This window comes from Varanus komodoensis, unplaced genomic scaffold (assembly GCF_004798865.1).
Source record: "Varanus komodoensis strain SLA01 unplaced genomic scaffold, ASM479886v1 scaffold32, whole genome shotgun sequence".
NCBI lineage: Eukaryota > Metazoa > Chordata > Lepidosauria > Squamata > Varanidae > Varanus > Varanus komodoensis.
The window spans coordinates 9,145,964-9,169,370 of record NW_025335798.1 but is presented as its reverse complement, the minus strand read 5'-3'; the positions used below and the strand labels follow the sequence as shown (position 1 = coordinate 9,169,370).

Sequence of the window (23,407 nt, the reverse complement as noted above, 5' to 3'; positions counted from 1 at the left end):
TCGGGTAGACCCCCCCCCTTCCTAAATTTTCATAAAGAAAAGGTGGTTCTTCGAATGGATCCGTCTTTCCTTCCGAAGGTCGCTACTTCGTTTCACATGTAACAGGAGACTGTTTTACCGGCATTCTTTCCGACCCCTTCGAATCTGATGGAACGATCTCTGCATATGCTGGACGTTCGTCGTTGCTTAGCTTTTTATAGGTCCAGGACTGAGTCTGTTCGGCGTTCCAATAGACTTTTTGTGAAATATTCGGAACATGATCGGGGTTGCCCAGTCACCTCACGTCTTTCGAAATGGATAGTAAATACAATTGTCCTATCTTATCAGTTGGCTAAGTTGGACTTACCATCTACTCCAAGAGGCCATTCTACAAGAGCTGTCGCTGCTTCTTCGGCCTTTGCATCAGAAGTCCCGATAGAAGACGTGTGCAGAGCGGCCATTTGGGCTACTCCGTGTACCTTCGCCAGACACTATAGACTCGATGTCCGTGCCAGACAGGATTGCTCTTTTGGCAGAGCTGTTCTTTCTTCTGTCCTTCGTTGATGACACCTCCCTCCTCCATTTCGGGTAAGCTTGCTATTCTACCCATATGTGTGATGCACAGAGGCCACGACGAAGAAGAACAGGTTGCTTACCTGTAACTGATGTTCTTCGAGTGGCCATCTGTGCAGTCACACAACCCACCCGCCGGCCCCGCTTGGTGTCATGGGTGGTCCGATTATTTTCTGCGATACTATGATATCTTTTTTCCTATGTGTCGTACCACTACTGAATTTGGATTTCTTGTCATTCTGACGGACCTTTTATTATGCAACAAATGCCAGTCTTTCAAAGACTGGAAAATGGCGGACACTCCGCTCCTTATATAATGCTAGGGGGGAGGGGGAGCAGAGTTCCCGCCAAAACCCGTTAGCTGTCAATCTTCCGGCCAAAGGCACTGTGCAGGCGCCGAACCCATATGTGTGACTGCACAGATGGCCACTCGAAGAACATCAGTTACAGGTAAGCAACCTGTTCTTGTTGCTTGCCTCTGATGATTCCTGGGGTAAACATCTCATTTTATGACATGTGCACTGGGCTATTGACTACCTCATTAAAATGCAGTAGATACTCTGAGTGGGATGGCTTCTTTCTATCATCAGTGTGAGCTTAAAACAGAAGGGGAATTCATACTGCCCCTGGCCTGGGTTCCTGGCTTGTGCTAAAACAAATGCATGAGGTGAATGGAGGCAGTTTACATCTGCCTTGGATGTGTGGATATCCTAGGGGCAAGTCTAAAAGTTTACCTTCTCTACAATACCATTGCAGTATACCACGCTATCTTCTTAGAAGAGCTGACAACCCTGGAACTGATGGAGAAGATTGCAAACTTGTACAGTATTTCCCCGCAGCAGATAAACCGGATCTATCGGCAGGGCCCTACAGGGATCCATGTATTAGTGAGCAATGAGGTAAGAATGCAACTAAAATGCATCCATTTGTCCTTTTTTGTATTAAACAGAATAACCTTTTAGCATAGTGGATTGTATGTTCTCTCTGCTCAGGATTGTTGAGCATTGAAATTCTAAACTACAATCCTATTCCCAGTTTCCAGAAGGTACAGTCCATTTAATTAAATTAAATTGGACATTATTTTGAATATGTCTTGCATTTATTTGTGTGTGTGTGTGTGTTAGAAATGGGGATTGTTATATGGATATTTGTAAAGCTTGTTCTGTTTTCCTATCTATAATTCCTTAAGGTAGAAATGGATAGGAGAGAAAGAAAAATAGCTTGTAGGGATCCAGAATTTATCTGTTTTGGTTTCAAGAGACTAATTTAAGGCTAAGAAGTTTGCCACATGTTAACTTTGCAATGAGACAAGCACTTAATGTAAATCATTTTTTCTATTTTTTTTAACTTATGCAGATCTTTATTTGAATTGGCAAAGAAAAGTTGGCTAAATCTATAGCCAATGACAGATTGGAACGAGAGGCAAATAGCATGCTTATCCCTAGTTACTTTTGGTCATCTAATCATTATCAGCCTATAAAGTACAATTCTGAAGCCTCCATTGAATTTAAAATTGACTAGTTTGAAAGCTTGTGTTTGGCTTAAGTGAGTAGGATTTTGCTGGGTCCAACTTCTAGTGGTCAACAGACTTCAGCACCACGAACAGTTCCTCCTGCCTTTGACCTTATGATTCCTGCAATAGGTCCCCCCTCCCATTTTCAGTTTGTACATTTACCACCATAGTTTCCATTGCCTAAAGATCAAAAATAGTAGATGTAGCTCGTGCACATAAAATACATCAATTGCTCAGTGCAGCCATATTTTTCATGGTAAAAGTAATATCCTACAACTTATGCTCACAACTAATTTTATTGCAAAAGACTAAACTTCCTTATTCATACTGATATTTTTATGAATTTCTGTGATCTCTATCTTGATGTGTGCCAAGTGTGACTCTAGCTTGATTTTTCCGTCTTACCAATTTTAAGATCAGAATTGAACAGTTGCCCTAACTGTCTGTGTATGTCATGTAAAACAAAAGGAAGATGTTCTAGCTTTACAAAATGAAAGCATTTTCTATGTCATGTAAAACAAAAGGAAGATGTTCTAGCTTTACAAAATGAAAGCATTTTCTAAAGGAATGTGAAAACAAATGGCAGCACTTCATAGGTTGGTGATGTAACTTTTGGAACTACTTGATGAAAAGTGTAGATCATTTCCTTTATCACATAGTAACTAGTCCAAATTTTAAAATGAATAATGATAATGAAAATCTAATATTTATTTGAGCTATCACAATATTCAATCATACTCCAAATCTGGGTATCCTAAAATAATAATTGCTGTTGCTGCTGTTATTTTATGGGAATGATCAGTTTGCAAAATAGATAAATCCCTATTAAGGAAACTAATTTCAGTTACAAAATCTACGCCATTGTTTAATTTTGCCCCTTTTACTAGGTGTAGAGTAGGGAGAAGGAAAGATCTGATTTTGGATGGCAATATGTAAAGACTAAAATATCTAAAGAACTGAAATAATGAGGCATTTACTAAACATTTTGAACCCTGATAATCCATGCATTTTCTTGAAGGCACCATTCTCTTTGGGTCAAATGAGCTCAAGACTCCCATTTGTTTCCTTTCAACATTTTCCACAAATACCTCGTTTTGTTTCTTCATATGTTCATACCCCCACTCTCTTCCACGTATCCCCAGTCTGCTGCCTGCTATAGAATCACTTAAGAAACCTCATTACATATGACCTCTGGAGAAGAGTTAAAGTGAAGAGTGAAACTCCCAGCGCAGCTTTCATTATTCTGAAAGTCTCCCCACTGTTTCGCCCTGATGAATCTGAAACCTTCAACGTTTGAATAGTCATGAACTGCTTTAAGGCAGCCTCAGGAAAAGGGAATTACCTCGACCAGGTTTGGTGGAAGGAGGCCCTTCATTAAATACTCGAGTTACTGATTAACCACGGCGATTGCCCAATTTCTGTGTTCTAGTGGCAGGGCAGTGAAAATGATGCAAACAAGAGGCACCAAATGAGTGTTCTTCATGCATCATTAGTAGTGTGTGTATGTGTGTAGGGCAGCATTGTTGACCTTAATATGGTGGCTATTTCTGCGTATGGAAGTGGTTGTGGGAGGAAAAACTTCAAATGCTTAAGCACACTATTGTGGCAAAGAAAATTTAATATAAAAATAGAGATGGCAGCTCCTGTTGCCTGCGATCCACATAACACATAGCAAAACCTTGGGTTGAACATATTTTGTCATGGGTTAGATACTAGCTTGGCTTGTATTTCCAAGCATTTATGAGCTATTACTTTTAGGTCCAGGTAGCTGCATTATATATTTGCTCCATGGCAAACGACATCATTAAATGATGCCCCAAATCAGAATATTGTTTGGGAATGTTGTGAAGAAATGTCACTGTTGATGTCTTATAATGTTTAAAGACTCTACATAACCTCTGTGAGTCTATAATGTGTTTAATTCAGGGTGACTTGTTGAGAAGGGGAAGAGATAGATTGATAGCTTTTAATTTTTATAGATGGGTTTGGGTAAATACATTGTTTATTGATCTGAGAAATATCAGATTCTGACTGGTAGTGATTTCCAGTTAGGTGGAAAACAAAATGACAATGGACAGTTAAGAAATGGTTGGAAAATGTCAGTTAACAGGGAGTCAGTTGGTGGTCAGTGAGATGGCTGGTTGTGTGAGAAGGGGACTTGGGAAGAGCTGAGGGGAAAGTGAATGGCTACAGCTGAATAATAAGCTGTTTCTTGACTCTGCATTGCTGGTGACAGTCAAGAAAAGGGAACAGAAAGCTTACCAAGGCAGGGCCAAGAAGGAGGTGTTAATTGACCAGATAAACTATCTAGGAGTAGCTCTGGAGTGAGAGAAGGACTGTACCCAACAGCTGGACCTGGTTTGGGGTATGTTTGACTGGGCTGGATGCTTAAAGAATTTGGCCTGAGGGGAATAAAGTGATTAAAGGTGTATATTAGCCACTGTGTCCCTTGATTCCTCAAGCAGTGTCAGCAGCATTCTTTTGAAAATCCCCAAGTCAGTTGTGGTACACTCTTATGCATCAAATATTCCCTTAATAAACCATGTAATAGCGCACCCTGTCTCTAGTGTTGGTGCCCATCTCATGCCGAAGCAGCTGATACCAAGCTGCTAGGTGGTTTGAAAGTACTCTAAGAGAACTGATAGCAGCAGAAAAGGGTTGGCTTGCAGAGCTCTGAGTTACTGTAACAGGGTATCCCTGGAAAATAAGCTTTTGCTAGGAAAACAAAAATTTCCATAGGTAAGGTTGCCCAGTGAAGGAGCAATTTCCCCATAGATGTCCTGCCTCTGTACTTCAAGGCCTAAAGTGGACTGGGTTTGCATGACACAACAACCTGTTGTGGGTAATTAGACATGATGGGGGTTCGTGTCATCTGGCTGAGAGTGCTTCCTTTGGGGAAGCTTATTCCAGGACAATAAGACATCTTGACAACCTGTGGCTTGTTTTAGAGGTTGTTCAACCTTTGATGGGTTGTTGCGTTATCTGAACTCTGGACACTACTTTCATCATAGATTATGGAAGAACTGGCGAGCTACTTTGCAAAAGCATCAATCTTGTACCTCCACCAGTGACAACTCTTCCACCAATGTCCCAGCTGCCCTTTGGAATGACCATTTTATTTTCATTTGTTGAGCCCCGCGAATGTGTGCAAATGTCCTTGTAATATTTTTTTGGGGGGGGGGAATGGTCTTTTTTGCAAGCGTGCACTTAGGGCTTTCTGGCATCAACAGCCTTGCCTGATTGGCATCCTTGGAAGTTTTAGCTGTCAGGAGCAACACAGAGGAAAATTGGGAGGACAAGACTGAATATAAGCAAATTTATACATTGTTGCAGAGATGTCAATTGAAAATCACCCGTGGAGGTGGAAAAAAGCTGGAGAAATAATATACCAGAAAAAGGGCGGTGACAAGCTCCCTCCCACAGGAAAACAATCCTCTTAATTTCAGGTGTTATACTGACAGTTCAAGTATTATGCAGACACTTTTTCATGTCCCCAGCTCCACCAGAAATTGTAGAAATGCCCCTACCGCCCCCCCCAGCCCTGGTTGCTTTCGGAGAACTGAATGTTAGTCACCATGGTTTCCTGATGGGTCTGTTGTAAAATAGAAGGGGGGGAAACGCCTCTGAAAAGGTGGCTGAGTGGGATGGAGCCTAAGCATATGTTGCTGAGATGATCACAGGTAAATGATCACATTTCCACTGCATTCCTGGCCACTAGTCTGAAGAACTGTATAAAAGCTTACACAGTTCTTTCGACTGTCCTATTGTAGCAGTTCGCTTGTAACTTAACTATCTTGGATATAACATGCTTATAGTGAGGTGCTGCAATAAAAGAAATAAAGGCTTCGTACTTCTTAGGATCAACCACTCGCATACCCCAATATACACTTTTTGGATGTGTTACTGCATTACCAACACCAGATCTTCAGGAATGTGTGATTCACACATAGGATAAGAAAGTTGCATGGATGTTTCTCGGTCTCTAACATGGTATAATTTATAGCTTCTTGCATTTTTAATCACTTTCATCATATTGAATGAAGCTTGGGAGGACAATGTGGATTTTTGGTGGTGGGAAAATGTATCTTGTTTTTAACAGTGCACTTAATTTGTGTCTCCATCCAGATGGTACAAAACTTCCACGATGAATCTTGTTTCGTCATCTCTACATTAAAAGGTATATCCACATACATATCTTGCCACACTTTATTGTTTTTTCCATGATTTCACCAGAGTAAGGAGATCAATTTTGACAGATATTTTAAAAATACTTAAAGAGATAAACAGAATGGTGCCTGTTTGATTGTAGAATAGAAGGTGATGTTCATCTGGCTCAAAGTGTGGAATGAAACTTCTGAAAGCAAATGGGGTTAGCTTCCCACAGATGCTTTACTTTGAGTAGCAGTACTACTTGGGCTGTAGTTCAACAGTGTGAATGCACAGCAGCCGGATGGCAGCTGCAGAACCCTCTTCAGAAAGCAATAATAATTATTTGTAGAGGTGAGTGGAAGAGCACATGTTACTGCAAATGTTACTGCTTTTTGAAGAGGATTCCATCTTTGTGCAAGCTGGATCAGGAAGAATGATGGAGTCTTGCAGTGCCCAAATGCACATCTGGTCACTTAGCCACCTAAGGATGTGTAAACCTGGTTCAAACACTATGGATTAAATCACCCATTGTGAGTTAAGGCCATGCTTGAGCAAATAAGCTCCCTGCTTTTTGCCTGCACACCCCTTCCACTTTGCATCAGAAACAACCCAGGAACATTTTGGGCAGCTTGACATGATGTGTGAACTGAAAAGTCCAGGTTGATAAGGAAAGAACAGCCCAGACTTTCAATTTTTGATTTATTATTAAAATTCTGGGATACTTGCCCCTCAACTACTCAGAGTTCTGAGTTTGCACATTGGATCAGACAAACTAAGACTGTTGCATCCTTGGGCTTTTTATGAAAGCAGAAGACATTCTGGCAATTCATGGACAGGACAACCCATGTTTCATGGGTGAAACACCCCATGAATTGGTGATAACATATGAACCAGATCATACACAATGTTTCAAACACAAAATGGTTCCTAAGTGGGTTGAGTTTGTAGTCTGCTTCAGGTGAGAGGGAGCTGCAAGTGACTTGTTGAGAAAATGACATGATAGCAGAGCGCTTCTTGTTCAAGACTGATATGTGTCCCCCGGCAGGTTCCAGATCTATTGCATGTGGTGGGAAAAGAGAAAGCAATGGCTAGAAATCTTTCATATTCATGTTTTATTTATTCCTTTTTATTTAAAACTTATTTTATTGTTAATTTATTATGTATTTATAGGTTTTAAATTTTTCAGCCAAGATGTTACCAGGTTTTTTAAATTTTTAATTGTATTAATTTGTTGTTTATATGTTTTAATTATGTTGTGAGCCGCCCTGAGGCTTTGTTGCGATGGGGGCAGCATGGAAATGTTTTAAATAAATAAATGTGTGTACACCAAGCTCTGCACTTTGTGTCACCTTTGGGGACACTAGAGCAGAGGGCAGCTGGTCAGCCAGTTGGCTGGCTGGCCGGCCTGCCATCTTCTTATACTACTGAAAGGACAATTTGAGAACCACCCTATTCTGTTGTCACACACATGGACATCATCTGAGATCCTCAATGTCTGATTTTTCTTGGCCAAATTATGAAACTCCTCAAATGTTCATTCAAGCATCCCAGAGTATCCTTTGTGACTGACAGTAAAAATGTTTATTAACCTTTTCATGTTCACTGTTGTCATGTTCCCTCTCTCCCACACATCATGCCAAACTACTGATTCCTGTCATTTCACTAAAATCATTTGCATTATGAGGCATTCTACATCCCAGAGCTGTGGAATGCAAAGATGACCTTCCTGTATATGCAAAGGGGGTGTTTTTATAGTCTCTTGTGCAGTCTCCTGTTGTGCAGTCAAACATTTTTCATCACCTGTGAGAGCAGACTCCAAAGACCGCACTAAAACACTGATGTAATTTTTCTTCTCTTACAGCTGAAAGTAATGATGGCTACCATATCATTCTGAAATGACCCATCTCTCTATATAAGGGGACTTTGAACAGCTTTACAATCCGATGCCTCACCCCACGTTACTGTGACCCAGACTGGAAATATTGAAAACTCAGTTGGACAAAGTGTACCTTCTAACTGAATGCCCTAATGAAAAATTTAAAGTGTGTAGATTTCAAATTGCTGGGAAGTAGAGAAAGTCTAGTTTTCTTCTTCCCTTTCAGGGCTTATTAGCTTTATGGTATTTTGGTTCATTATTCAAAATCATGTGCCTTGTTAAGAAGATCTTAATACAAGCAAGTGTAAAAGCACGTCTCCCAAACTACCAGGGTCCAGAGTTGAGGGCTACTCATTCTGGAAACAGATGTTATTTTACCTTCCCCAGTTAAAATATTGTTTCCCCTTATGCTTTCCTCTCTTTTTCCAGGTGGTGTAGAGCATCCAGTCAGCTTTGAATGCTTATAGTTAATTTGTATTGTTTGTGTTCCCTCTGAAAACAAAACTATCATTCTCTTAAGATCCTTCCATGAGATAATTGTTCCCTGTTGACTTTGACAAAACATCAGGCAGAAAACTACTCCCTCCCTCACCATCTTTTTGGGGTTTTCTCCTATATAACTAGAACCTACTTTTGCATTTTAACTATCCCCCCTCCCGCCTGCTTCTCATGACTAAAGGGCTTCTAACTGAAAACAGGGCAGGTTTTCTCCTTGGCTGAATTATGGTCCTGTTTGCCCCCCAAAGTGCCCTGTGATCTCCCAGAGAAAGAAAGGGGGCTGTCCTGAGCAGGCAGGAGTAGCAAAGGCTTCCTCTTCCCTGCATCCCAGGTTGCTGTTGCCCGTGGGACTCGGGAGCGAAATTTGCCTCTGGAAGAAAATGAGCAGGTTGCATGTGGGGGTGCGGCAGTCTCCTCATGCAGACTGATATGACGGCTGATCAGGGAATGGTCTGACTAGGGATTTGCTCAAGAGCTGTGGCTTACTTTTCCCTTGAGGGATGAATTGGCTCCATTTAAATGTAGAGCAAAAAGCTACAAGTTTGGATGGGGTTTCCACTCAGGGTCTTACTGCAGAGTCTCACTTTTCCCCACACACATCCCTGTGGAAGTGGCCCCTTGCTTCTCTTCCTAAGCTCAAAAATAGTAGTGCTGCTAAGAAGAGACGGAAAGGTGGGGGAGCAACTTGGCAAGCCTTGGGTTCTATCTGTCCTGCAAACGTGTCTCCTAAAGCTCCTAAGCTAACAGGGCATATGCTGTTTCCAGCAACATGTATGCATTAGATACTGTCTATTCTTGTGAGGGTGAGATTGTACCTCTTCTGTTACCATTTGCTCTCTTTGAGTAAAAATATGTGTGTGGATAGCATAAAAAAGATGCCAGCAGTCTGAATTTGAAGTCTCCCATAACTTCAGGAACTGTTTCAGCATAGCTGTGAAGCTGTCAGTGAAATTATGTCTATCTCAGAGATTTTTCAGAAGTATAGTTAACATTAAAGCCAAAGAGTGAATATACTTCTATGATTTGTATTCTTTCACTAGAAGGTATAGGAACCTGAGGCTAAATACAGAAACATACTATCATGCTCAGTCACACTCTAATTCAGCTGTTGGGTATGGACATTTCTCTTACCCAAATGACCTCCTAAGGAACTTCAGAGCATGAATAGGATCTCACAAGACCCAACCATTTTTTTTCAACTAGGAAGTTGGAACAGCAGTCATCTGCCCTATTGGCAAAATAAGCCGTCTTTGCTAATCTTGAAGGCTTTCTGAATGACACGGTTGTGCCTTTTCACCTCCTTTGTCACAAAGCAGGCATTAAACAGCATGAACTCTTCATGTTAAAATATTTCTTAGTTACTTTGAAAATGCCATGAAGCTGGACAGATGCGCACAAGGTGCTGTGTGTACGTGAACTGATCCAATGTGCGCGGTGAGTGTGCAGAAGCAGGCTTCTGTGCATAGATTTCTTGCTGGATCAGGAACTGTGCACATGAAAGCGCACTGGGCATGTAGGACCTGTGGCTGGAGACCTGGGTGGAGCACCTGTGTCCTATAGAGCTGCTCTCCAGATTAGGACTTGTGTACGTAGAGCAGCCCAGAGGTCTAATTGCCCCGTCTGTCGCTTCCTGGCATCTGTTCCTGGGGTGCAGATAGTCAGACCTGCATGTGCAGTGCAGCAGTGCGTGGAGCCCCTTAGGTGGGAGCCTTCGTGTGTTGCCTTCTGCTGGCTCTTAAAGAGTGAAAGAAACTTTAAAATGGCTACACTCCCTGAACAGTTTTGACAGGTACTGATGTCACAAAAGAGTGTATCCATGATTCAAAATTATATTTAGCACATTTGTAACGGCTTGGGTGTGTTGCATTTCACAGAAATATGAATGCTGTACTCTTGGTAAAGATAATCCTGGCTTCTATCTGCTTTTTCAATTATTGCTTCTTAGCAGATGGGTAGTTAAATGTAGTTTGAAGAAATAGGCTGGATTAGCCTTGGTATCTCAAGTAAACAAATGCAAAGCTATCTGTGACAGTAGCAAAGCCTTTTCCCAAGCTTATTTGTACCTCTTAACTGCTGAGCTTGAATTCCTATAGCCCTCCAAAGGAAGATGGCAGAGGTTGATTGGGTGGTGTTGGCATTGATGCTTTAAGTGCCTCTAAACCTACATTGAAAAATGTTATTTACCAACACACCAATACTCTGTTTTACTTGTCGTAGTTTGGGAGAAACCATGTGAACTTGGTATTGGGACTGAAGCCTTCAGTATGCGCAAGAAAGATAAATGGGCTGTAATACTTCTTAATAGGCTTGTTTCTCAGGAAAAGTAGCGTTAAATGAGTGCCTAACCCTTTTTATGTATGTCAAATTAATATGTGTGTTTTGGTTTTGCACCCACTTTTGTCTGGGGGGAGGGGGGCGCTCCTAATCTAGTTTTGATGTTTATTTTTTTTCCAATTGATTGGGGTAGATGTTTCTGTCTTTCAAAAGGGCTATGGGTGTTTACTTCTTTCCACCTATATAATGCGACAACCATTTAAATTGTGATTCAAATGAAGGATGAATAGAGGGGGATGGAAGGGAGGCCGAGTATAAGAATTGTGAGTAATACTGCCTGACATTTTTTATATATTTTAAAAAGTTTTTTAATGCATATTTTGCACTGGCCGTTCTACTGTTGTACAGAAGAAAAGACACTGCTGTATTTAGACTCTGTGCTCCAGTAAAAAATGCAAATAAACTTGTTTTTAAGAAATACATGCTTTTGGAGTGAGTGGACTATTTATTTCAGCCTTATGAGGCTACATCAACATTTGTAGTGGTTCCTGCTTGTCTTTATTTATTAGATTTATATCCCGCTTTTTTTCTTACAATAAATTCAAAGCAGCTGACATCATTCTTCTGCTGCTGCTCTCACAGAATAATCTCAATATTGGGAGATGAGAGTCTGGGATGAGAGTCTATGCCTGGTTCAAAATCACCCAGGTGGCTCCACTGTATTACTGTTTCAGAACCAAGACAGGGTTCTCACATGGCCCTCACAGTCAGTGCTCTAGAAGGCTTTATCAGAAGGGAGCCTTTGGACACAACTGGACACAAACTGACATATCTTAACCGACTTTACAACTGTATCTTCCTATTTTGGAGAAATGGACAAGAACAAAAGGATGAGAGGTAGTTTGAATTTAAAAAACTGCAACACTTTAAATGCAAGCTGACATTATTAATGCACTGATGACTGAGATGTACTTTTTATTTTTGATGGGAGTGTGTGCATTTGTAAACCTAACATGGTTGTTATTGTGGGGATAAGATTGAGATCAGGAGGAGGAAGCCATTTTGAGTTTGTGATAAGAAAAAAGCAGGATATAAATTAATAAATAAATGCAGGGCAGGTCAAAGGCTTCATGTTTACTACTGCTCTGTTGTCTGAAATTCTGCTTCGGTGTCCCAGAGTCTCTTCAGTGCTGGACTTGGACAAGCGCATGTGCAGTAGAGGGCAAAGAACGCTTTGTGACCAGTGGGAAGGCATGGCATGGTTCAGTGGCTGAATAAAATGAGGCCTATCCTGAGCAGTGTTTGGATGGAGACTATCTGGGGTCATGGATGTAAAAGGAAAACCATGCACAGAATGTAGTTCTTCACCACAGAATAACTGCAGTCCTATATGTTTAAGAGTAATGGAAAGGGCTGCAATTTGATGGTATGGTTAGTGTTAGTTTCCCTGCAGTGAGAGTAATGGAAACTTGGCATGTCTCAGTAAGGTTTGCTTGATATTATAAATATATATTGTAATATAATGCTGGGCACAATTGATGGCAAAAGAAGAAGGGGACAGCAGAGAATGAGGTGGCTGGATGGAGTCACTGAAGCAGTTGGTGTGAGCTTGAGTGGACTCCGGGGGTTGGTGGAGGACAGGAAGGCCTGGAGGAATGTTGTCCCTGGGATCGCAATGGGCCGGACACGACTTTGCGACTAAGAACAACACATATATATATACAGTTGATCACAAAGAAATGGCAGTCCAATGGCAGATTGGCCTGGCCACATCAGATCCCTGGATAAAGACCCTGTATGTTGCCTCCATCAAGCTCTGATATGTTATACATTAAAAACCAAGAGATCCCCAGCTTTCAGAACATTACCTCTCATTCCTGAAACATCAAGTGACTTTTTATGGACCATTAATGAGCAATTTGCCTAAGCATGGAAGGGCTGCATTGACAGGTGAAACCTTGGCCTGGCCTCTTTTCCCTTTCATACCCACACTAGTTGTGTACTACCACATTTCCATCATTCGCTGCACTGTGCATGGGTTGCTGTCCGAACCCACCAAAGTGATGGTTTCCAAATCACCCCACAAACTCTGGCTTGTTCTAAGGTTTTGCGGTGATTAGAAGCCATCCTTGCCACTGCTCTTGCTGGCTCCGGATGGCATGGTGTGACAGCACCCCAGTCACTATAAGCTTCTTTTCCATTCCTGATCTTCGAAGCCCAGCCAATATAAATATGAGTAACAACACAGCCTTCACGGAAAGATAACAGCTCAATGAAAGGTTAAAAAGAACAAAGGACCAAATCAGTAAACGTCCACAGCAGCAACAGAAATCTGCCCCAAAACTTTCAGGAGTATCCTGAAAAATGCTTACTGGAATAAATTTGTTTTCAGTAATTTTATCAAGCATTAAGCAAATACTATATTTCTGTCAGGTCAAACATGTATGCTCATTTTCATTCAACAAAAATATATTTCACAGCTTTTTATACCAGGCGGTGGTGGTGATAAATTAGAAATTATTCAAGTTGTAATGGAAGTAAATTCAAAGCCTTTGTGAAACAGGCTTATGATAATGTCCATTAAAATCTACAGAAACTAATGGCTGTAACTGGCTTAAAGTTGTCCACCTTTTAAAGAAGAATCCTTCATTAACTGAGGAAAGATGAAGGCTAAGCTTAGAATAACTTGGTCATATCTTTTCATAAATCTGCTTTAGCCTCTTAAAACAAGCAAACTGGTTTTTTAAATTGATTTTCCACTGTGTAATAAAACAATGTTGCTTTTTCGCACAGAATGAGCTACATGGAAAGCCAAGTTAGTTGTGTTGACCCATAAGAAAAATCTCAAAAATCTGCAGCAGGGAAATACTTTATGAGGCTAACCACACGGTTCTAAGAACAAGAGCAGACTTTCTGGAGAACTCAGAAGCGTGCTTATTATTCTGCAGTATTTTGGCTGGCCTAATAAAGACATTCCTACAAGGGTGTGGAACCTCTTTCAGCCTGAAGGCTGAGCTCCATTTTGGAGGAACTTGGGGGGTGGGGGAGGTTCCTTTCTGAGAATGGAGGGGGAGGCCAGAGGCAGCAACGTCATAAATAAATGGGTGAGCCTGAAACACTCAGCATGCAGCCCTTACTGCAGGGAACCGAAATTCCTCAGGAGTGGCATGGGGGGGGGGGGGAGAGGGACCTGCACTAAAATGGAGATTTATGCAATAAGAAACAATGAAAGGCACAGTGAAAAACATGGGAAGACCACAGGTGCAAACCATCGACTGGATTCCAGTAAAATAAATAAAATGGTGTGAATGAAGCAAGGTGGTGTTGTGATGAAAGCCTTACATGAAAGCCACCTGGGAACTGCTTGGAAGGCCTTCAGAGACTGGCGTGCAATGGAGTGAGGGCTCTGAACTGCAAACCGTGTAGAGCTAGAAGAAGCCTTCATTCCTCAGGACTTCGCACCCTGCGGTGTCGGTCAGCGCAACACTGCATGCTGGCTATGCTTAATGGGTAACCTATGCTAGGGCAGAGGTGCCCCTCTCAGATGGTTTGGTCTGCATGCTCTCTTGAGCCCTTGCCAACACAGCCAATGGGAAGGGATAAATGCCAGCCAAAACATCTGGAGGGCCCACCCTGCCTTGGAAATATGTTGTAAGCTTGGAACTTAAAGCATCTTTGTGTCTTTCGCGCTTGATCTGATGAAGGGCCTTTCCTAAGGCAATTTTAACCTATATCAGTGAAATATTGAAGAGCAAAGCAGGTACTATTTGCATGCTCAGAAACCTGAAAAAAGGAGGAGGCATTTTGAACTATCCAGTGGTATTGGGGCACTCCAGTTGTTAAAGCTTTGGGACATTTTATCTAGCAGAGTAAAATGTATTTGGTATGTGTGCCTGCATGTGCAAATTCTTAATTTTCAATGTGACCCATATCTTTTCCGTTTTTTCAGCAAAGGTCAGGTTTCTGTCTCATTTCAATATATCTGATCATAGATCGGAAGAAACACATGCAGTTCAAAAGACTGACAAGAATAATCATATTGCAGTGATATCTGAGAAAATGCTACTGGAGGTGTTGACTGGTCTTCCTATTTTCAAGGGAAAAGCATTAGAAAACTTCTTTGTGAATGTATCTGATAATAACAGTTGGCAATGCTATGCAACAGGAACCACAGTATGCCAATTAGATATCAACAATTACTCCCTCATATATAGTGTGTTCTCTGAGTGCCAGTGGTTATGTAGTCTATATGATAGCACAAGAAGGAATATTTATTTATTTACATATATTTATAGGCTGCTTATAATTGCCAAGGCCTTCCTAGGCAGTTACAATTAATTAACAGGCCTGGGAGAACCCTAAGATTTGCAGAAGTACAAAGCATCTTTTGGGGGTAACAAATCTCTGACCTGAGGTTTGGAGTGGGGACAGAAACACCCAACTAGGGCTGAACATACTTAACAGGTGCAGAAAACAGTCAGATTACTTTGCGGGGGGGGGGGGGTGTTTATTCCTTTTCCTATCTCCTATTTCCTAGCAAAGAAAAAGAGTAGCATGCAGTGTTCTGGAAAGGCTTGGCTGAACTCTGAACAGGAGGACTTCTCACTGCAACATTTAGCTGCAGGTCATGCTTCTACCACTAAGTGCCAGAGGCTGGGGACAAAGGACAAGTAAGGGTTGCCACTTATTGGCTGTTCCTTGGAAAAAAAAATCATATGCACCTCCCATATGACTTTCCCTTAATGTATATTGCTAATGGAAATGGATTGTGTTTGTTTGTTTATATCCTGCCTTTTGCCTCTCGTGAAGAACCAAGCTGGTCTATATTACCCTCATTTTACTCTCCATCTTATCTTCGCAACAACTCTTGTGACGCAGGTTAGGCTGTGAATCAGATTCTGGCCTGAAGTCACCCAGTGAGCTGCATGGCCAAGTGGGGAACCAAACCCCAGATTCTTTGAGTCCCAGTCCAACACTCTAAATCATTCACCACACTGGCTCTCAGCCGTGATGCTTGCAAACTTAGTAAGACGTGGAAACTTGCAGATAATCCTGTTAATCATCATTTATCCTGACTGTTTATTGAGAAACAAGTTTGGCCAGGTTGAGTGGGAGATAAGTAGGTTTAAGATTATAAGTTAAATTCCTGTTGAGTTAAGGTTTATTTAGTGGCATTTTCTGAGGTAACTTTCCCTGGGTGCCTCTTCAATGCGGGACAATTTGTAGCCTTCCACACGTTTTGCCTACCAGCCATGGAGGTGGGTGGCTCCCGTGTCAGTGAGGGAGAATCGACTGTGGGGTTCATGGTGCTGGACCAGGACTCCTCAAAGAGCTTCAGCACCATGGACAGCTTCCTTCCCATCAGCACAGTGCCCCACCAGCCTCAGCTCCTGGCTGCCCCCTCAGCCCTAGCCAGCGTAGCCACTGGTGAGGGATTATGAGGGCCTTCAGCAGGGCCCTCAAGTTGCCTATCCTTGCTGACCTACATCTTCGTTAACTCTTCAGTTCCAAAGGATGGGAGGGGGTGGGGAAAGAAAGACAACCACAGGTTATATCATATAACATTAATTGTCCATATATTTATGAATGCATCTTACATATGAATGTATCTCAGTGAGATTAAGGGGCACTTTTCAATCTTCCTGTGAAGCAGCTTCACAGAAATTTACTTTATAATAGCAGAACAACACTTTTGGTTGCAAAAGCTTAAACTGCCTACCTCCTGATTTTTTATAGAGGTAACTCAGAAGATTTCAGGAACTGATTTTACAAAATAGCTTTTGTAGCACTCAGGCATTTAGAAGGAGCTTGCCAGAGCACCATACAAGATCCTCTAAGGGCACAGTGCCATGGCCCCCTGACATTGTCTGGGGTGGAAATCATAGGCTTATTCAGGGAACCAGATCTGAGGTCCTGCCCCACAGCTGGTATAGAAAGAACCACACTTGCTGCCACTCCAAGCTTGCCGCAGGGAAGGGGTGTGGGGTTGGGAGCAGAGGAAGCTGCTGGTGGTGGCTTGCACAATACCCCAATATTGTCTCAGCTCCTGCCTGCAGCATTCCATCTAGATAACCAAAAATGGCCGTGTGGGTGAGATGCAAGGTTTGAGGTGCAGGGAAGCAGAGATAGCCACTGCTGCCCCACCCCTGCACTGGATGCAGGTGGCCCTCCATGGATGAAATTGACCCATTTTATTTGTAATCCATTTCCCCACCCTTCTCACTGTTTTGTTTCTAAGTGGGAAATTACAATACATCAGGGTTTTTTTTTCCTGGCAAGCAAGACATAATTTAATTTATTGTTCACCTGAAGGGTAGTGAAGCAGCATAGAACACCGATTGCCTAAGGAACATTTTTGTTTAGTAAGTTATTTAATCTGTACATTTTGTTCCTGTTGCTCTCCCAATGCAAACTGTCTCTCTGTCTTCCTTGAAAATGGAGCTGACCCTGTGTCTTGACCTGGAGAGTGCCTGACATACTTGGTTTACTAGTTGTACCAGCTCGGGCTTGAAGATGGATAGTTTTGGACATGGGTGGATATGAAGGCCTTTTTGTGTCCTAAAAGACCAAGGAATCATAAAAACCAAGACACTGCACCACTGCAATTGTGTTCCTTTTGTTAATTTTTATACAAACAAGATATCTAGCTTTTAATGTCACCCTTTGCATCCCTGAAATTACTTCCTGTTTGCTTGTTATTGCCTTGTTGATAATCATAAAAGGATCTGTATTCCTTAAAGACTAGGAGTATTCATACGCAATTTAAAAAATTGGGGCCAGGCTGAAACAACACAAATCAGCATTTACACACCCATTTTAGAAATATTTACTAGAATTTGTTTAAATTTCACAGAAGATACAAGCCAGCCAATGAATTTCCCATCCAAATCAACAGCAGAAAAAATAAAACCTTCAGTTGGCTTGCACCCCATTCCCAGATCATGCTAAATCAGTCATTCCTCTTCAATTGCAATGAATTTGCACTGGTTGTGAACAGGTGTGAAAAACACATAGAAAAGGGTGACTAGTAAGTTATTCCATGGGCCTTTTCACACTCATGCATATGTGCAGGATGCAAAAGTTTCCACTGGTGCCATTGGAAGATCTTCACCCTTCTAAGTATAACTTCTAAGTAGTGGAGGCTTAGAAGAGCTTGCAGCCTCCTTGGTCAGCTAGACTGCCCTCAAAAATGTTATCCAGCATGGCAATTAAACTGAGGAGAAAACCTCCCATCAGGACCAATGGACACTCAGGGCTCTGGGAGGGAAAAGGGGCGACAGGGAGCTAGATGCAGAGCCCTAGGAGTGTCACCTCAATCATATTAAGTGAGAATGACAATATTGTGGCGTGCCTCCACCACACCTCCAGGCAAGGAGTTCTACAGCCAGGACTAAAGGCTTTCATTTCCCCTGGAGCAGAGGTCACTGAAGCCCAACGTCTCTGCACAAATAAACAGTCAGAGCACTTTGGAACCAGCACATTCCTAAAAGAGAAAGCCACTGTTCTCCAGCTGCACTCCCAGTTTCAGTAAACTCCAGCTAGAAGTTTGTATTTGCACAGAATACAAATCTAGGGGGTTGTTGAAATTGGAGTGGTCATGATGTGTGAATACAGCTACATTAACAAATAATGGTGTGTTGATCATCAACAACTTAGAAAGAAAACCCATGACATGGTTGGGTTATGAACTCTGGGTTGTTTAGACTATGTTTTGTTGGTATATGTGAACCGAAGACGATAGGTTGGTCATGGGTTGTTTTGCCAGGCTGCAGAGGTGGCAGGTAAGAGCAGTAAATAACAGCTGCCGTTTGTGATATAGGGAGGGAGCAGGCAAAAGAGGAAGAACTTAAAGAATTCAGAATACGCAAATCATGGTTTGTCTGATCATCTGCCAGGCAAATCCTGGGTACAGCAACAAACCATAGATTATAATTAACCATGGGTTGTACAAACCAGAGCACTCTTAACTCTCATTCAAATTTCCAAAATTGATTTCCCTCACACACTTTTCAGCAAACTAGTCTCAGGGCCAAACTAGGTATCATGTTAAATGCATCTGTGCATTTAAAAGCTTCCATTCCAGGCTGCTTGTATACATTTCATTTTTTTTTTTTAAAAATGAAAATTATAGCTATAGGGATCTGGGGGAATGATAATTCTCTGGTTTACAGCCATGGGGGAGAGCCTTTCCAAGGTAAACTGTAGCTTCAAATGAGCCATTTTGCAGGAAAGGGTTAGATCCTGCCTCCCTATGCTGTGTTCCCTGTGGTTATCAACCCCAGGCACATTATTTAAAAAAATCAAGCACCTTTAAGGATTGATTTGATTATTATTTTGTTATTAAAACGCCTCATAAAATAGACTTCTCTGAGCCTTGCAGAATATAATTTAAAATAGCATGATAATAAAATACAATAAGATTATAAGAAAAATAGCACCATATAAAATGAATAGACGTATAGGCAAAGCAAACATATTGAATGGATATAAAAATCTAAAGTCACCATCAGGTACAAGAGTTGAGCCCTATTGCAGGGACAAAAGTTGTTGAGCTTAGATATTTAAATTCTTTCAAAGTCTAGAAAAGCAGAAAAAGACAGCCTAGCATTACGAGGACAGTAGTATGGGCACATGGTGAGCTTCACTAGGAAGAGCATTCAAGTTGGGAAGCCACCAAAAGAAACCACACCTTGAGCCTCAGAATTAAGGAGAACTGGAAGATAGGCTTCTGTGGATGGCCTTAAGGTAATAAAGGAAGAGGCACGCCATCAAGCAGTAAGGTACAAAGCCAGGTAGAGCTTTATAGGTCAAAAGTTTGAACTGGGCCTGAAGATGAATTGGAGCTGATGCAAGCAATTGGGAACTGGCACAATATGGTAACACCAGGCTCCAGTTAGCCTTCTAATTTGCACTAGCTGAAGTCTTCCTGTAAGTAATCCACATGGAGGTTTACTAAGGCATGGATCACTACTGCTAAAGTATCCTCCTGTAGCTAGGATCATAGCTGGCATACCAACCAAAGCTGATAAAAAGCTGATGCCACAGAAGCTACTTGACTCTCTAATGACAGTGTTGGGACTGTCCCCAAAGCAAAGACATCATGGAGCCCGATAGAAATCCCTCAGTACCACCTTCTGCAAATGCCCACACAGGTAAGAATGGAACTGCATCAAAACAGCTGGGAGTACTGAAAAGTAGTGGAGAAGTTAAGGAGGATCAATAGTGTTGATCTTCCTTGACTTCTCCATCAAGGATCCCCCATCTCTCTCCCAGCTGAGGTCATTGTAAAACTAAAGGTGCAATCTTATGACCTTCCAACTTTCCAGGGGAAGGGATGCACTAGAATATCCCAAGCCTCATTTCCAAGATCCTGTGGCCTCAGAACTGGGACTCTGAAGGCCAAGTCTCTGCCCCACCCATCTCAATTCTATTTGAAGTGGATGCAGAAGATCAGTCTGAGCCTGACTCTGATCAGCAACTATGTACTTGAGCAGCTTGCCCAAGAAAGGGAATCATTGCCACTGGCCTATGCCAGTTAAGATCTTCTGGGTCTAGTGACCGTTTCTTCAGGAGTGCTTGCATTATTGCTTCCTTTAAGGATGTTGGGGTCACTTCCTCTCTTAAGCAGGAGTGGAGTACATTGTGGGCCCATGCAGTTGTCTCTTCCATGCCACTTGTAATTAACCACAAGGGGCAGCTTGTGAGAACGCATGGAGCTGACCAGAGCTTACCAGTCACCTTACCTGAACCCTTGGAAAAGTGGAACTGTTCTTGGCTGCCACTTTGTGGCTATTGGAATTATTGCAACGATGGTAGAGCTGAAGAGATTTTTTTTGGAAATACAAGAATCTTTAACAATTTTACAAATATCCCAAGAGGTGATGTTGAGACAACAGAAAATCTTTTCAATTGTACAAAAAAAGCGCTTTGATAAGCTTGATGCTTCTTTTAAGGAGACGGTGATTGATGTAGAATCCAAAACTGAACAGAATATACAAGAAATGCAACAATTATATGAAAAATTTGAAACTGTGGATAAAAAGAAACAAATTTGGCCACTAAAGGAAGGAATTTTTTTGAAGGATGGATGGATCCTGAATTAGCTAAAATTGATTCTGAGGAAGAAGAAACAGTGAAGGTTTATTTGCCGCAAAAAACACAGCCATTGGGAATAAATATTGACCTACAACAAATGCTACAATCACTGAAGATAAAGCAAGAAATAGTGAAGATTGAAATACAGACTTTGAAGTGGGTTGATTTTCAACAAATAACACCAAGGGGAGAAAGATGGGCTGGAGATGTAAACTTTAAAAATATTGATTTTCAACAAACCCTATTAAAACAAAAGCGGTTTGGAAGAGGTGTAAAAAAGAAATCTTAAAAAGGTATGGTATAAATGGGTTGGCATGTTTATTGTGGTATGGAAAGGCTAAGGTATATGATTTCAACTGTGGAAGCTTTTCTACATTTAAATGTGTTCAATTATGAAGAGATTATAAGAGAAGATTTAAACTGAACTAAGAAGGAGAAGAATAGGAGTGGAGTCCCCCCCTCTTTTTTTCTCTCCTTTGTGGGTGATATAAGGGAAAATGACAGATTCTTTTCTTTTTCTTTCTTTTTTTTGTCTTAAAAATGAATGACCAAAAGCTAAGTTGTATGACTCTTTTGTCTTTGAATTGCTATACTAGCAAATGACTATTATGGGAGTAGAAGGAGCTGTACTAAATAGATTTCTTTTTACAAGTGAGATATATTAAAGATAGTAAGGAGCTGGACTCCTATAAGGAGTTAATTGTATGTGATTAAGTGAAGTGTAAGCTAGATGAAACTTTAATAAATTAGCTTAAAGAAAATTTGTTTAAAAGATATCATAGATGGTATTTTAATTTATTGTTGTAAGCCGCCCCAAGGCTTCAGCGAATGGGGCGGCATAAAAATGTTTTAATAAATAAATAAATAATTGTTGTTGTTGTTAAATAGATTAGATAAGATGTCCTTAAAGATGCTAAATGGATGCTAGACATGTGAACATAAATTCGGTTAAAAGTCTTTAGTTCTTTTTTAAGCTTGGAACTTTTCTTCTCTTTCACTTTCCTTTTTAGTGGATATTAGACTGGAATACTAGTAAGCAAAAATTGTATTTGATCATATTTGTAACTATTATAATGAGGATTTTATCTGTTTAATATTAGAAAAATGAAAGGATCTGGAATTGTGTAGAGTTGCTTAGATTGAAGCTACTATCAAAGAAGAAAGAAGATACTGACTTTTATCAAATTTGGAGAGTCTTTCTTTTAATATTGGTCAAGGAAAACGGGACTCTGTAAGAAATGGATGGATTGATTTTACCGCAGAAGGAGAAAGAAGGTAGTGATTTCTGTCAAATTTGGAATCTTTTTTTTTATTGGCTGGAGAAACAGGACTTGGTTTAGATCTAAAAATGTTTTTTAAGATTCCATAAATGGATCTGAATATGATTACAGAATGTTAAAAGATATGTGGTAAGGGGCTGACTCAGTAGTTCCGATGTTTGTGATGATTGATGTTTTTAGTACTGTTTTAAAATTTAATTAAAAAGTTCTGCAAAAAGCAGCAGCAGCAGCAGCAGCAGCAGCTTTTAACATTGTGTTTAGCACTGTGTCTATTTTGGTCTGCAGATCCCAAACCTGCAGGTTTTCTGCAAGAAACCATCTACAGTAGTACAGAAACAATTACATTCTTTTGTGAAGGCCACTCCATTCATTTCCTGTCAGGAATAGTCCTACCATAAGACACACAGTAAGGCCATTGCCTCAGGTGGAACATCTTGGTGGGGTGGGAACAGCTGTGAGCTATTGGAGGACACACTGGAGCCACACAGCCTGCAGAGTACGCCGTAAGTTGACCTACTGCTGTCAAGTCCCTGTGCTGATTCAAGGGCCAGTCCCAGTAGACGTCCATGTGGAGGGTCAAGGGAGGTGCCACCTCATCCCTTTTCTCAGGCACTAAAAAGTCTTAGGCCAGTCCTACTCACTGTTATCACTCTGGCAAACCTTACAACCCCACTGATGAAGTCCACCCTGGTACTTGGTGGATGGAGGGCAACTAAAGGAAATCCAGAATATTAAACAAGTAGGCAATGGAAGACATGGAAGAAAATAGCAAAGGAGACATGAACCAGAGTGAACTCTGGGAAGATTGTTAGCATGTTTGAGCAATCCGGAGGCACGAGCCATTTCTGTGTCTGCTACGTGTTGCTGGGCCTGGCCGGTACTTGGCAGGAAAAGCGCATGCAAACCTCTTTGCAGCTATCTTGGAATTCCACAGTGAAAGAAAGGTGAGATATCATTCAAGCAAACAAACAGGATAAGCTCCAAATTGCCTGCTCTTAGAGCTCTAAGCTTGTCGAAGTCTGACTCTTGACTGTGTGCCTTGTCCTTTGGTGTGGGATTCAGGAGATGTCTGAGAGCAGAAGACACTGCCGGATGCTGGCATTCCATCCAGTTGCATAAGGTGGCAGGGCGCCATCCCAGTATCACAAAGAAGGATTGCATTGCGTAAGG

At 41.4% G+C, this 23,407-nt stretch overlaps 1 protein-coding gene across 1 annotated transcript in view; it reads left to right on the top strand.

The window, feature by feature from the left end:
• TFCP2L1 (transcription factor CP2 like 1) overlaps nt 1–11,446 on the top strand; it is a 52,077-nt gene extending 40,631 nt beyond the window's left edge. The window contains exons 13-15 of the mRNA XM_044438321.1: nt 1,309–1,451; nt 6,191–6,242; nt 8,076–11,446. Of these exons, the coding sequence (XP_044294256.1) occupies nt 1,309–1,451; nt 6,191–6,242; nt 8,076–8,113 (233 nt within the window). The 3' untranslated portion in view covers nt 8,114–11,446. The remainder of the gene's footprint in view (nt 1–1,308; nt 1,452–6,190; nt 6,243–8,075) is intronic.
• Nucleotides 11,447–23,407: the final 11,961 nt, after the last annotated feature.